Source organism: Ahaetulla prasina, chromosome 7 (genome assembly GCF_028640845.1).
Source record: "Ahaetulla prasina isolate Xishuangbanna chromosome 7, ASM2864084v1, whole genome shotgun sequence".
NCBI lineage: Eukaryota > Metazoa > Chordata > Lepidosauria > Squamata > Colubridae > Ahaetulla > Ahaetulla prasina.
The window spans coordinates 75,471,004-75,485,313 of NC_080545.1; the positions used below are offsets into that span (position 1 = coordinate 75,471,004).

The following is a 14,310-nucleotide window of genomic DNA, read 5'->3' on the forward strand; positions in this document are numbered from 1 at the left end:
AAGCTATCAGATCCTAGTATACAATATGCTATCGTCCAACTGTTTAACAGTACAGAGATGTACTGTAAGTACTGTACTAAGATGTCATAGAATCATAGGACTAGAAGTGACCTTGGAGGTTTTCTAACCCAATTCCCTGCCCATTCCAGACAAATCTCTTCTTGAAAAACAAAGAAGAACCCATAATTCTGGTAGGCAAGCTGTTCCATTAGTTAATAGTTCTCACTATCAGGAATTTCTCATTAGTTCCAGATTGGACGTCTCCAGTGGTAGGATCCTACCGGTTTAACAGCTGGTTTAGTGATCGTGCGCTTTGTGCGCATGCGTAAGTGAACAAAAAATCACTTTCTGCATTAGTGCTAGGGAATTAAAACAGCTGAGGCACAGCAATCTGCTCTGCCCTGCTAATCAGCTGCGAAGATATAGGTAAGTAAAGCGCAAGGGTGGGTGAGTGGGGCCAGCTGATCTTCGGAGCGAACCAGTTCGCTCCCAGCTGATCATCGAAGCTACCGGTTCACCTGAAATAGTCAGAACCGGTGGAATCTGGATGTCTCTTTAATGAGCTTCTACCTGTTGCTTCTTGACATACCCTCAGGTGCTTTGGACAGTAAGTCATCTCATCTCTGTGATAGCCCCTCAAGTACTGGAAGCCAGCTATCATGTATATCCCTAAGACTTCTCTTTCTTCGAATAGAGATATATAGTTCCCTTAACTGTTCATCCTACAGTTCAAACTCCAGACCTCTTATCATCTTTGCTGCTCTTCTCTGTACCCTTTTGGTGTCTCAGTATCTTTTTTGTATCATAGAACTAGATGAAATATTCCAAGCATTGGCCTCATTAGTGCAGTATAGAGTGGCACTATTACTTCTTGTGATCCTGAGGCTATTCTTCTATTGATGAAGACATTTCTAACACAGCTGCACTGGTTTCCATTTTGTATCTAGAACCAATGCTTTGTTTTGGACATTGAAAATTGTATATCTTCTTGAGCATATCGAGGCATGGTCAGCGTTGTGGCAGAACAGTCAGTCACCCCAATAGATCAGGGGTGACCGCCAAGATTCCCCCTGGAATGGGGGTCCATCGCGGACCATAGCTGCCCTGAAGGGGCAGCGAAGAATGGGGGAGCTGCTGGGGCTGGCAGGGAGGCAGCAAACTCCCTGCAGCCCCGTTCTTTTTCCTCGACCCATCGGGGAGGAATGGCAGCCAACATCAGCTGCCCCAAAGCCGGAGATGACCACAAGGATCGGGCAGGAGAGGAAGCACAATTTTTTGAAAGTGATACCAAAGCTGGGTGAGTGATCATCAGCTCACGGGAGGTATGAAAAACAATTTTGCCAAAAGCAGGTTAAGAAAAAACATGAATAGCGGCTAATTGAAACAGGAAAGAAAATGGAAGGAACCAATTAAAGGAAACTAGATTCACCTAAAACCTGGAATGAGAGTCTGGAACCTACCTCAAGGGTTTTAATTAATTTTGGAGATTTTTTCAAACTAAATATTTTATTTGCAACTGATTTTGGACAACTTTAAAAGTTTTTATTGGCTAATTAACTTTGGACAGTTTTAAAAGATGTGGGGGAAAGGGAAAGGAAGGAAAAAAAACTTTTGGACTTGATTATGATTTTAAAGCTTTAAAAATGGACTTAGATTGATTTCATCTTATCCTCCCAACTTTGCACAAGTTTGACTATAAAGGATTACAATGTAACTAATTATGGGACTTATAACAACTTGAAACAAAGGAAACTTGGCTTCAAAATGGCTACTATACTATATTGCCTAATTATATTATAAAAGGGACAAAGGATTGTGGCTTTAAATTGGAAAGAAAAAGAAAAAACAGATTGAAGCAGGATTTTAAAAATGGACTTTAATGGATTGTGTTTTTATGCTTTGATTTTTTATAAAATTTTGAACATAAAGGATTATAAGAAATTGAATTAAACTGAAACAAAGGAGTTTGCTACTTTATCATTTTGCTACAGTATAAAGGTTGACACCTAAAGGCAGAAGAAAGAAAGCAGAAACAAATGATTTGACCTTAAAAGGGATTTTGTTAATTGTGGATGGCAACTGCAGTGTAAAGACTGACATCTAAAGGCAGAAGAAATGCAGAAGCAAGAAATTGAAATGATCTGAAATAAAAGACTTCATGATAACTGTGGACTGTAATTGCTATAAAGGCTGATACTTAAAGAATTAGAGCATCCCCAAGGAAAGACTTTTTCATTCTAAATTTAAATAGAATAATAAGGAGAAACTTGTTTTTGATGTCTTGAAACTTCAAAAATATTTATTACTTATGTTTTGTAATTATATTAAATAATGATTTTAGAGGCAGAGGAAGATAGCAGGAACTGAATGGTCTTGACCTTAGGACCACTCCCATATAGATTGATAGCTTGATGTGATTGCAAAACTGCCCTAAGAAAGGATGTTAAAAAGCTGTCTTTAGATTCATAGGTTCTAAAAGATTTATGTAAAATACAAATGAGAACTATAGAATTTTTAAGGATATTTTGGGGAATGATGGATATGGGAAATTGTTTTTGATGATTTGAAATTTTGAAAGAAACACTGTTATTTTTTATTTGTAATTTTATTAGATGGCGATTTCTAGAGACAGAGGAAGATAGCAGGATGTGAATAATTCTTATTTCAGGATTATTCCCATGTAGATGGATAGGTTGATGTGATTGCACGACTGCCTTAGAAAGGACATTAAAAGGCTGTCTTCAGATTTATGTCAGAGGTTTAAGAGATAATTTTAATATTGCAAAACATGAATGATTATAGAATTTTTAAGGATACTTTGGGGAATGAGGGAAAGACTATAGAAAATGATTTTTGATTAAAAGAAATAATGTTACTTATGATGTTATAAAATAGTGATTTCTAGAGGCAGAGGATTTATTTTTTATTTATTTTATTTTATTAGATTTTTATACCGCCCTTCTCCCGAAGGACTCAGGGTGGTGTACAGCCAAATGTACAGCCAGTGTACAGCCAAATATTAAAAAGCCCACAATATACACAATTAAAAACAAAACTAAAACAAGCATATTACAAATGGCCGAGAATTTAAAACAATTTAAAAATTTAAAATTATAAATAGCCCCAATTAAAATTAATAAGACATTTAAGACTTTCAAGCCAGTCCCGCTTGAATAAATAGGTGCGTTTTCAGCTCATGGCGAAAAGTCCGAAGATCAGGCACTTGACGTAAACCAGGGGGAAGTTCATTCCAAAGCATGGGAGCTCCAACAGAGAAGGCCCTACCCCTGGGGGCCGCCAGCCGACATTGTTTGGCGGATGGCACCCTGAGAAGACCCTCTCTGTGTGAGCGTACGGGTCGGTGGGAGACATCAGGTAACAGCAGGCAGTCCCGTAAGTACCCGGGCCCTAAGCCATGGAGCGCTTTAAAGGTGGTAACCAAAATCCTAAAGTGCACCCGGAAGACCACAGGAAGCCAGTGCAGACTGCGCAGGATTGGTGTTACATGGGAGCAACGAGTTGCTCCCACTATTACCTGCGCAGCTGCATTCTGGAGCCTCCGGGTGCACTTCAAGGGCAGCCCCATGTATATATGCATTGCAATAATCCAAACGGGAAGTGACAAGAGCATGAGTGACCGTGCATAAGGCATCCCGGTCAAGGAAGGGGCGCAACTGTCGAACCAAGCGTACTTGGTGAAAGGCCCTCCTGGAGACGGCCGCCAAATGATCTTCAAGCGACAGCCGTCCATCCAAGAGGACACCCAAGTTGCGCACCCTTTCCATTGGGGCCAATAACTTGCCCCTAAGAGTCAGCTGCAGCTGGCTGTACCAGGGTGCCGGCATCCACAGCCACTCCGTCTTGGAGGGATTAAGCTTGAGTCTGTTTCTCCCCATCCAGACCCTTACGGCTTCCAGACAGCTTCGTTGGGGTGGTCCGGGGTGGAAAAGTACAGCTGCGTATCATCAGCGTACAGATGATAACTCACCCTGAAACCACTATGGATGATAGCAGGAACTGAATACTCTCTATTGGATTATTCCCATGTAGATGGATAGGTTGATGTGATGGCATGACCGCTCCAAGAAAGGATAATAATGACTTCCTTTAGATCTATACTAAATGTTTCAAAGAGAAAATGGAATTTATGAAAAATATAGATGATGACTATATGAAAATTTTCAGAGATATTTTGGGACTAGATATTTTCCAGAATAAAGGGATGGAATAGACTTTAAAAGTAAAGGGCTAACTTAAATATTTGAAACGGGGAAAATATTGGATGAATAATATAACGAGAGGATGAAATTTGAAATATGTTTGAATATGTACCCGACCGATATCTTTTTCAACAAAGATTTGTATGTTTTACTTTGTGTTTAAAAAAAAAAACTTGTTTAAAAAAAAGAAAAGAAAATTGTATCTCTTCTTGACTTTGAATAACAGGAAGTTCCCTTACATATTTTTCAAAGTCTTATCTGCCAGTGATATCTCCCTTTTTAATTTCCTTTTTTTAATAAAAGAAAGGCATGGGGTCTGCTAAGAAAAGCAGGAGTCTAAAATAGGCAGGTTGATTGAAAGTTATCACTAAGCAATATTTCTCTCTTTTGATACAATTTATCATCATCATTATTATTGTATTTAATTATGATGTGGTCTCATTTTATATGAATTGTTTTTGTTTTTATTTTTACATAATTAAACAGCAGGCATTTTCCTTCCAGCCATTTGTCTATAGTATGTATATTATTGCTTGACTTATAAAATCCAGGCTTAGAATACTAGTATAATGAAGTTGTGTACGTCCATAAGTGCCAAAATAATTTGGGATCTGTTCTGGTGCGTACCCTGCAGAACATCTTCCCTCCTGATGTAGGGTGGCCCTGATCCTACCCTTGTGGCCTTTTGGAAAACATTAAAAATCCAGCTCATCTCTCAGGCCTTAGCACCTAGTTTTTTTTTGTTTTGTTTTTTTAATTTGCATTTATATCCCGCCCTTCTCCGAAGACTCAGGGCGGCTTACACTATGTCAAGCAATAGTCTTCATCCATTTGTATATTATATACAAAGTCAACTTATTGCCCCCAACAATCTGGGTCCTCATTTTACCTACCTTATAAAGGATGGAAGGCTGAGTCAACCTTGGGCCTAGTGGGGCTTGAACCTGCAGTAATTGCAAGCAGCTGCTGTTAATAACAGACTGTCTTAGCAGTCTGAGCCACTCAATGGAGCCAGATTTCTGCTTTTCTCTGTTAAAAAGTTAACAGACTTTTTAGCGAGAATTTTTACTGCTTTTTTCCCCCCTAATATTTTTATATCAGTGTTTCTGTTTGTTTACGCTTGTTAGACATCTGGAGTTATTTCATTAAGATGGGGAGCCATTTAAGTTTGCAGAGCAGATAAATAAAATCTGCTGTGTGGTGACAAATATTGAAAAATATATTTATTATTTATTTAGTTCAATTTATAGGGCCACTGAAATTGCAGATAGCAATAGCACTTAAGACTTACATAGCGCTTCACAGTTCACAGTTTACAGCCCTCTTTGAGCGGTTTACAGAGTCAGCATTGGACCCAACAATCTGGGTCTCATCTGAGTTGCAAACATAGGATTAAAATCAATATGAATCAGTGAATCAGTGCTATTCACAAAGGATAATCCAATGAGGGACAGGATGGAGCTGTAGCGGTGTTTTAAAAACAATATAAAATAACTATGTTTTCCCAGGGCTGTACCAGAGGTGGGTTTCAGCAGGTTCTGACTAGTTCTGAAGAACCAGTAGCGGAAGTTTTGAATAGTTCTGAGAACTGGTAGTAAAAATTCTGACTGCCCTGCCTCCATCGATTCTCTGCCTCTAAAGTCCCAGTTTGCAGTAACCTTCCCCTGGATTGGAGAGGGAACGGAGATTTTGCAGTATCATTCCTCTGGAGTGGGGTAGGAATGGAAATTTTACAATATCCTTCCTCTGCCACGCCCACCAAGCCACGCCCACCAAGCCATGCCATGCCCACCAAGCCACACCCACAGAACCGGTAGTAAAAAAATGTGAAACCCACCACTGGGCTGTACTATTGCATATTTTTTATTAAACTTGCTTTTGTTATCTGTTTCTAGGGTTTCAAAGATCCAGTTTACCGGGCCAGAAGAAAGGAATTTGCAGATATAGCATACAACTACAGGCAGTAAGTATGCAGATTAGAAAGAAGAAACTACCTCCTAAAATAACTTCTTTGGCACAAAATAGGTGTTCTACATCAGGGCTCTACAAACTTGTGGACTTCAACTCCCAGAGTTCCTCAGCCAGCTTTGCTGAAGAACTCTGGGAGTGGAAGTCTACAAGTCTTAAAGTTGCCAAGTTTGGAGATCCTGGTCTACAGAGTGAAGATGATGGCCCACAACAGCATTCAAACATTCACCATCAATCATCTGTCCAGAACCCTTCACTGCCTTAGCAAGGGCCTCTGCCTCTTCAACCACCAGCCAGCTGAATGTTTATTTAGTAATGAGTGAAGAAGTTTGAGGAACACTGCAGAAGGTACAGGAGAAATGTGCATCTTGAATTATCCAGAAGTGATCAGGAGCATATTAGACACATTATAAATCAAGGTTAGCTTTTCCCCAATTTATTCTTTGCAACAGTACTGCTTTGATGAAGATGTTGGGGAACTGGCCACATGGCTGAGATGGATGTGGTCATTTGGTTAGTGAGTGGGATGGTGCAAATTATGACCTTGAAGAAAGAAGAAGGAAAAATGAGACAAATTTATTCTGGGTAGAGCAGGTTGGATTGGATGCAGCATGAAATAATAGAATAAGAATGAATGCCAGACTACAAGCAGGCAGGCCAGGGGTGGGCTGCTGGGGGTTCACAGGGGTTCGGGAGAACCTCTAGCTAAGAGGAACTGCTGTGCAGTTCGGAGAACCCCCAAATCCCACTCCTGGCTGGCCTCACCCTGACCCTCCCAAGAGTCCCCACATGGTCCATTTTGGATGCAGGGCGCCCATGGATACTCAGGGAGGGTGAAAAACAGGCCTACCAAAAGTTCGGGAAGGCCAGAAACAGGCCCATTTCTGGCCTTCAGAGGGCCTCCGGAGCCTGGGGGGGCTGTTTTTGCCTTCCCAGAGGCTTGAAGAAAGCCTCAGGAGCCCAGGGAGGGCAACAACACTCCCCCTGCCATGGTGCAGGAGGCTGACTAGGCCATGCCCGCCATGGCCACACCCACCCAGCAACCAGGCAGAGAACCCCTTGCTAAAAATTTTGAAGCCCACCCCTGGGGCAGGCTATCTATAGATGTTTAGAGCATAATAGAGTAGTGTCTCCTATAGCTGGAGAATCCATGGTGCTTTATTCCTCAATATTTGGCCAAAGATCTCCAATGTGGATCACCTCATTCTCTCTGAAGTACTTCATGGGGTTGTTGAACTATCTTGATCATCAAAACATTTCTTTTGTTGTTCAGCTGAATTTAAATTCACAAAATCATACAAGGATGTATGGATCCTTTTACATTTCGATAATTGTGCTTTAGAATATTAAATTAAAATCCAGTCTATCAAAAAAGAAGCATCATGGCGGATTAAAAAAAAAGCTTATTTTTATCGGTAGCATTATCTGTAGCAGATCTGGAAGCCTTTGAACAGAGAGGAAATCTAAGCATTTTGAAATCAAAGGAACGGAAGGAGGAAAAGTGTGAATAAATAGTTTGTTATCAAATTAAATAAGAAAAGGCAAACCAGACCAAATGAAGGTAGAAAGTCTCATGGGAATTCTAGAGTCATTCATATAGGGCCCACCTGAATTCACTGAGAGTCCAAATAAAACAAACCAGTAGACCAAATTTTCCTCCAGTCAAATTTTCCATAAAATGTTTATTTTCTCTTGCTTGCTTTCTTCCTCCTCTGTTCTTAGATCCTCCTTTGACTGCATTTATCCCCCAATTACAGCCTTCTGGTAATAAATGGCATTCAGATGAGGATCATGCTCCAGCCCCCACAAAGCTTTGTTATCTAATTGTGCTGCAGCATCAGAGGCGACTACAAAGCACCAGGCACCAAATGAAACAGCATCTCATATGCTTCACATTAAACAGGGGAGAGGAAAGAAATGTGTATAATTTGCATTATAGCAAGGACTATGAGCAAGATTAAAATAATGCATTGCGTATGTTCTTGATCTAATTGTGTCTATCGTCACTGTTCCAGCTGCATGATAAAAGTGTTCAATGAGCTGGTTAGTCTTCACACTATTTTCTGGACTGTGGGACTGAAGAGATAGTGTAGTAGTGATTTTATGCCTGGTCCATTTTGATAATTAAATCCTATTATCAACTAATAGGAAGTACAGACTCTCCTCCCCTCTCCCTCTCTCTCCCTCCCTCCGTCTCTTGCCAAACTATGGATGATTCATTTATTTATTATCTATATCAAGTATGACTCTACTTGAAATTCATAATACAACCAATCTTTAATAGCTAATAAAGAAAAGGGGAATGGGATGGCCAAGGATTGGCCTTCCTTCCTTCCTTCCTTCCTTCCTTCCTTCCTTCCTTCCTTCCTTCCTTCCTTCCTTCCTTCCTTCCTTCCTTCCTTCCTTCCTTCCTTCCTTCCTTTATTGGAATGTCATCTCCCAGACCCTTGTTTGACAGAGTCCTTGTTAAACAATTACTATTTGGGGCATTTGTGTTTTCTGCTTAAAAACTGGCGACATGATAGAAAGGATGTCAAGGGCCCACCCAAAATATAAAAGAAAAAGAAAGGGTTTGGAATCCAAATTCAACCTCAATGATAGAACAGGGAAAACTTTTTAACAAAACAGGCTTGATTTTTATAGCATTCACTGTTATAGATAGAAGCTGATCTCAGCAGCTCCAAGAAACAGGGTTATGGAGAAGAGGCTAAAATAGATTTGGCAAATATGTAATTGGAGCCTAGCTATTGTCTTTGCATCTTGTGGGAACCAAACCTGCATGCTGAGCTGGGAAAGGATCCTTTCTCTGAATGGACAGCATAGTATGTTATGGGAGAACAAACACTACACTTTGCTAATTCAGATTTGGGGGTGTAGTAATTTGGAATTTTAGAGCCAGCGGTTGACCCTTCTGGATTGGGGGTGGCTTTGCTTTGTCAACCTATATGAATCTAGCCATTGTGATTTATGGTGTAATAATGTATGGCTAAAGCCATGCTTTAAAAATCCTTGAGTTGCATGGATTCATGACAAAGCGTTGTAGTGATGAGAATTTTAATAGGTTCAAATGAAGTCACAAAACCAGTGGATGAATTTTTTTCCCCACTTCCTGAAGTTGCTATGAAGATGAAAAATGTCCTTCAAAAAAAAAAAAGAATAAGATAAACAGGAAATCAAGAAAGGTGTAGCATTTACTGCATGCATGTTTGTGTATGTATAGAAAACAATAAACATGCAAACAATAGGAGCTGTGGAGATGAAATTGTAGTCCTTTCAAGGACAATCTGTGAAGCAGGAGGGGCAATTTAGGATGTTGTGTGGCTCATTTTTAAGACCCTCGGTCATTTATCTTTTTGTCCCCCCCTCTTTATGTATGCCCACACTTCCCCCCCCCATCTCTTCAGTTCTTCCTTCTCACCTGCCACCCTGAGCCTTGGTCTATTGATCTCAGCAGCTTTCAAATTGGTGTCTGACAGAGCCTTAAACTTCTTTTCTTAGGCCCACGAAGGTGGCCTAAGGATTAATGAGAAATGTCAATGCTATAGAAACCACAGCAGTTTCATCACACACCCCATCTCATTCAAAATCATGTTTAAGGCTCCGGAGATCAAGGAGGACTGGTGCAGAGACACAGAAAATTGCACAATTATTATTTGGGGGAGGGGGCTGCCCCTAGGATCAGGCTGATCAAGTGACAGGACAAGGAGTGGTGTGGGTATCACTCATCTTCTGACAAAGAGCTGCCACTTCAGACATAGGAGATCCCTCCTATTATCCCCACGGTGCCACAAAACCTATTCAATTGCTGCGGGGGTGGGGGGGAAAGCTTTGATTTGGGGCAGGATGAGAGAAAGGCTTAGATCAGTCGCCTGCCCATGTTTAAAATTATTTTCTGAGCAGCAGACCGCCTCCCTGCCACCCGCCGCCCCCAGTTTTAATGTCAAGGCAACAAGTCGAGCAAGTCAAAAGATTCCTTTTGGGTTTAAGACAGATCCAGGCTGACTGTTGGGGACTTATATTTAGGGAAGAGACAGATCTGCCAGTCCTGCTGAGCCATTACCAGGGTCGACTTTTAGCACCCCAGTTTTAAAGCCAGGAGAGATTGGAGGCATTGTTTAGTTAAGCCATCCACTCTGTACACAGGCCTGGTTTTCAGTGTCAATCACATGTACATCAGATTATTTCGTTTTCAGATCATTAAAGCTGCAAAGCAAGAACAGCATGGGAGAAATTAGGCCAAAATGTTCCTGCATAGTAGGGAAGTAAGGAAGTTGGGGACGGTGCTGATGTTTCTTAAGAATTAATCCCCAACAGGTGTGTTTGTTTTCCTAAATCCAGGTAATTCGATCGTAAATAATAGATTGGATAAGGGACAAAGTAACTATCAGGCCTTCTGGGATTCCAGCAGTGTTCTTTACTGTCTCCTTTTCTGCGTCTTCTCAAATATTAAAATCGCTCATGTTAGCCCAGATGGTCTCATGCGGGAACATTTTGAGAATTAGGGCCCAACTAATTGTGTGGAGCAATTGCTTGTTTGCTGCAGCTTTTAAAAAGTCCATCACAAGGTGGGGCAAAAGAGATGACTGTATACGTTCATCTCTTCTGCAAAGAGCAAAGAGAAATTGTTGCAAAGAACACGTTCTTTTTTTTTTTATATACTAAAAGTAGGCTTGAATTTTCCATTGTGCTTTGTGCGCTTATTTACCTGATCTACCTGCTGACTGGGAATTCTGGAAGTTCTCAGAACTGCATCAGATTGGGGAAGATTGCAGGAAAAAACACTGACATGGTTAAATAATTCAACTTAATGCTGTGCTGAAAAATTCTATTACATTTTTTTCCCCTTGTCGTTCATTCATTCTGAAAAAAGAGAATTTGTTTTCAAAATTTATTTCAATGGAGGAGAGATTTTTTTTCCATAGTATTTTGATGAATGGAGCATGATGTTCTTGATTTGCTACATTATAAGATGGCCAAAGAACACCCTGTCTTATTAAAACATATAATTATAACAAATTTAATAATTATTATTAAAACTAAATTATTAAATTATTAAAACAAAACCAAAACAACTAGACACAAGGACCGTTTTTCCCTGAATGCCATCACTTGGCTTAACAACTAATTCCCACAACACTCTCAAATAATTTACTAAGAATGTATTACTATTATTCTTCTCTTTACTAGTATCTATCTCTTCCCACTTATTATTATAACCATGTTGTTTGTATCTTTCAATTATATTGTTCTTATTTGTTTCCTAGTACGATTTGATAGCTCATTAGTAACCTTGACTATCACTAAGTTTTGTATCTTTTTACTCTTGATGAATGTATTTTATTGTCCTTATGTACACTGAGAGCATATACACCTAAGACAAATTCCTCGTGTGTCCAATCACACTTGGCCAATAAAGAATTCTATTCTATTCTATTCTATTCTATTCTATTCTATTCTATTCTATTCTATTCTATTCTATTCTATTCTATTCTATTCTATTCTACAACTGTCTGTTTGGAGAGTTGTATCTGTCCTGACTTTCTGCACTTCTCTTCAAACTTGATGGAAGATCCTATCAGCCTGTTTTATTTTGGCAAGTTTGGGAAGGTGCATTTGCAAAAGGCAACTGGGCTTTGTTTTTCCTTGAAGAGGTTTTGCTTCTCATCCAAGAAGCTTCTTCAATTCTGGCTGGAAAATGGTAGAAAATGGAAGGATTTGGGCAACTACGGAAGGCTCAGAGAAATGGAAAGATGATTTAGCAGAAAATAGAAATCCCAGCAGTAACATCCCCTGCTGCTTCTCAGTAGAAGAAAACCCAAAAATATCTGATAATAAGCCTAAACAAACAACCTTTTCATCACAGAAAAATGTTTTCAGAAATTGCAAGTTCAGCATAATATCAATTTGAGCCAATATAAAACAACTTCATATGGATACAGCAGACCGGAATAAAATGACCAGGACTCTGATTATTCCACAACAAGTTTAATATGTGAAAAACATGATAGCAATAGCAATAGCACTTAGACTTAGACACCGCTTTACAGTGCTTTTACAGCCCTCTCTAAGCAGTTTACAGAGTCAGCATATTTGCCCCCAACAATTTGGGTCCTCATTTTACCCACCTCGGAAGGATGGAAAGCCGAGTCAACCTTGAGCCTGGTGAGATCTGAACTGCCAAATTGCAGGCAGCTGGCAGTCAGCAGAAATAGCCTGCAGTACTGCACTCTAACCACTGCTCCACTGTGGCTCCTGATAAACTCATAGCAGTAATCAAACTGTATCAGAGTGGCTGTTTGAACCAGAATATAGTGTTTATCAGTAAGGAAAATTTTAGAATACATTAAACTTTGGGGTGTCTTATTTCTGTTTGACCTATAAGCAATTGTAAGTTTGGCGGTGGGGTGTGTGTTAAATATTGGCATAAAGCTGCTTAAATGTACAATGGAAGAATCAAAGGACACACGTATGAACACACTAGGAAAAAGTTCATCATAATGATTACTTTCCCTGCCTAACCTGTAAAGATCTGCCACAGTACATCAGATAGAATGAATTGAATCGAAGTTGATAAGATGGGAATGAAGGTATTTTTTTTACTTCCCTTTCAGTGGGCAACCTATACCCAGGGTGACTTACACTGAAGAAGAGAAGAAGACGTGGGGGATAGTCTTTAGGGAGCTGAAGACTCTCTACCCTACACATGCTTGCTATGAACACAATCATGTGTTTCCACTCCTGGAAAAATACTGCGGCTACCAAGAGGATAATATTCCCCAGCTTGAAGATGTCTCAAATTTTTTGAGAAGTAAGTAAATAGTTGTTGAAAATCCGATATAAATGTGGTTTGTGTATCAGAAACAATCAGACTGCAATTCTGTCCATATGTTTCTAGACGTAAGTAACTCAATGATTTCTGAATAAGAATGCTAAATTAAACTTTAGAATATAGCTAAATCTGAAGTCGCTTGGTAATCTAGAACTTTTCTGTTCTTTCAAGGCTGCACTGGATTTCGCTTACGACCTGTGGCTGGTCTTCTTTCATCTCGAGATTTTTTGGGTGGCTTGGCTTTTAGAGTATTTCACTCTACGCAGTACATTCGCCATTCATCAAAACCGATGTATACACCTGAACCGTACGTATTTCATCTTGTAAAGTATTATGTATTATGCTTGGAAACCTGAAATATTATGTATGATTGAAGGGGAACAGGACCAAGACAGTAAAGACATGTGCATCAATGGCGGGTTGCTCCCGGTTCGCACCGGTTTGGGAGAACTGGAGGTAGCAGCAACGGAAGGTTCCGCCCACCCTGGAAGTCATCAAATATGCTCTGCGCATGCACAGAAGCTTCTGCACATATGCAGAAGTGGTCCACGCATGAGCAAACTGGTAGCAAAGGTAAGTAAAACCCACCATTGATGCGCATATAACTTAAGAGCCAATTTTTGGAAAATATGCATGATTGATATTATTTAGAGATTATGCGTCTATAAATTGGCACAACAAAGAAAGAAGGGAAGGAAGCCATAATAGGGAAGTATTAATTCTATCTGGTTACACACATATATGTTTAGCAAGGTAAATCAGATAATCTGGTATATTCCAGATATCTTTGGCCAAAATTCTTGGTATCTCTTGCTTTTGGCTGGCTAAGCTTGAAAGAAATCCAAAACATCTGTAGCAAATCACATGGCTTCTCCTAGCAGTACTTTATTGAAATAGCAGGATTTTTCTAATGTGTTTTCCCTCTCACAAGCACATCTTGTCTTAATGTTTCATACTGATTTATATTTTCTTTTAGTGATGTTTGCCATGAACTCCTAGGACACGTCCCTCTGTTTGCTGACCCTAGTTTTGCTCAGTTTTCTCAAGTAAGTAAAAGTTACATTTTAATGTTAACAGTTGACTAGCAGGAGGTCCACATAGGCAGGAGATAATCCATTATCTGTCCAAGGGATCCAGAAAACTTTGAAAAATCTGACTTTGGTCTCAGGCATAAGGTTGATGTTTATTACTTGTATTTTGTTTTGCTTTGCTTTGCTTTGCTTTGCTCTGCTCTGCTCTGCTCTGCTCTGTTGATACTTTTGTTTGTTAGATCATTTTAATGTGGACTACCTT

General features: G+C 39.8%; 1 protein-coding gene across 1 annotated transcript in view; it reads left to right on the top strand.

The window, feature by feature from the left end:
• PAH (phenylalanine hydroxylase) overlaps nucleotides 1–14,310 on the top strand; it is a 56,620-nt gene that overhangs the window by 28,551 nt on the left and 13,759 nt on the right. The window contains exons 5-8 of the mRNA XM_058191427.1: nucleotides 6,116–6,183; nucleotides 12,800–12,996; nucleotides 13,189–13,324; nucleotides 13,994–14,063. Of these exons, the coding sequence (XP_058047410.1) occupies nucleotides 6,116–6,183; nucleotides 12,800–12,996; nucleotides 13,189–13,324; nucleotides 13,994–14,063 (471 nt within the window). The remainder of the gene's footprint in view (nucleotides 1–6,115; nucleotides 6,184–12,799; nucleotides 12,997–13,188; nucleotides 13,325–13,993; nucleotides 14,064–14,310) is intronic.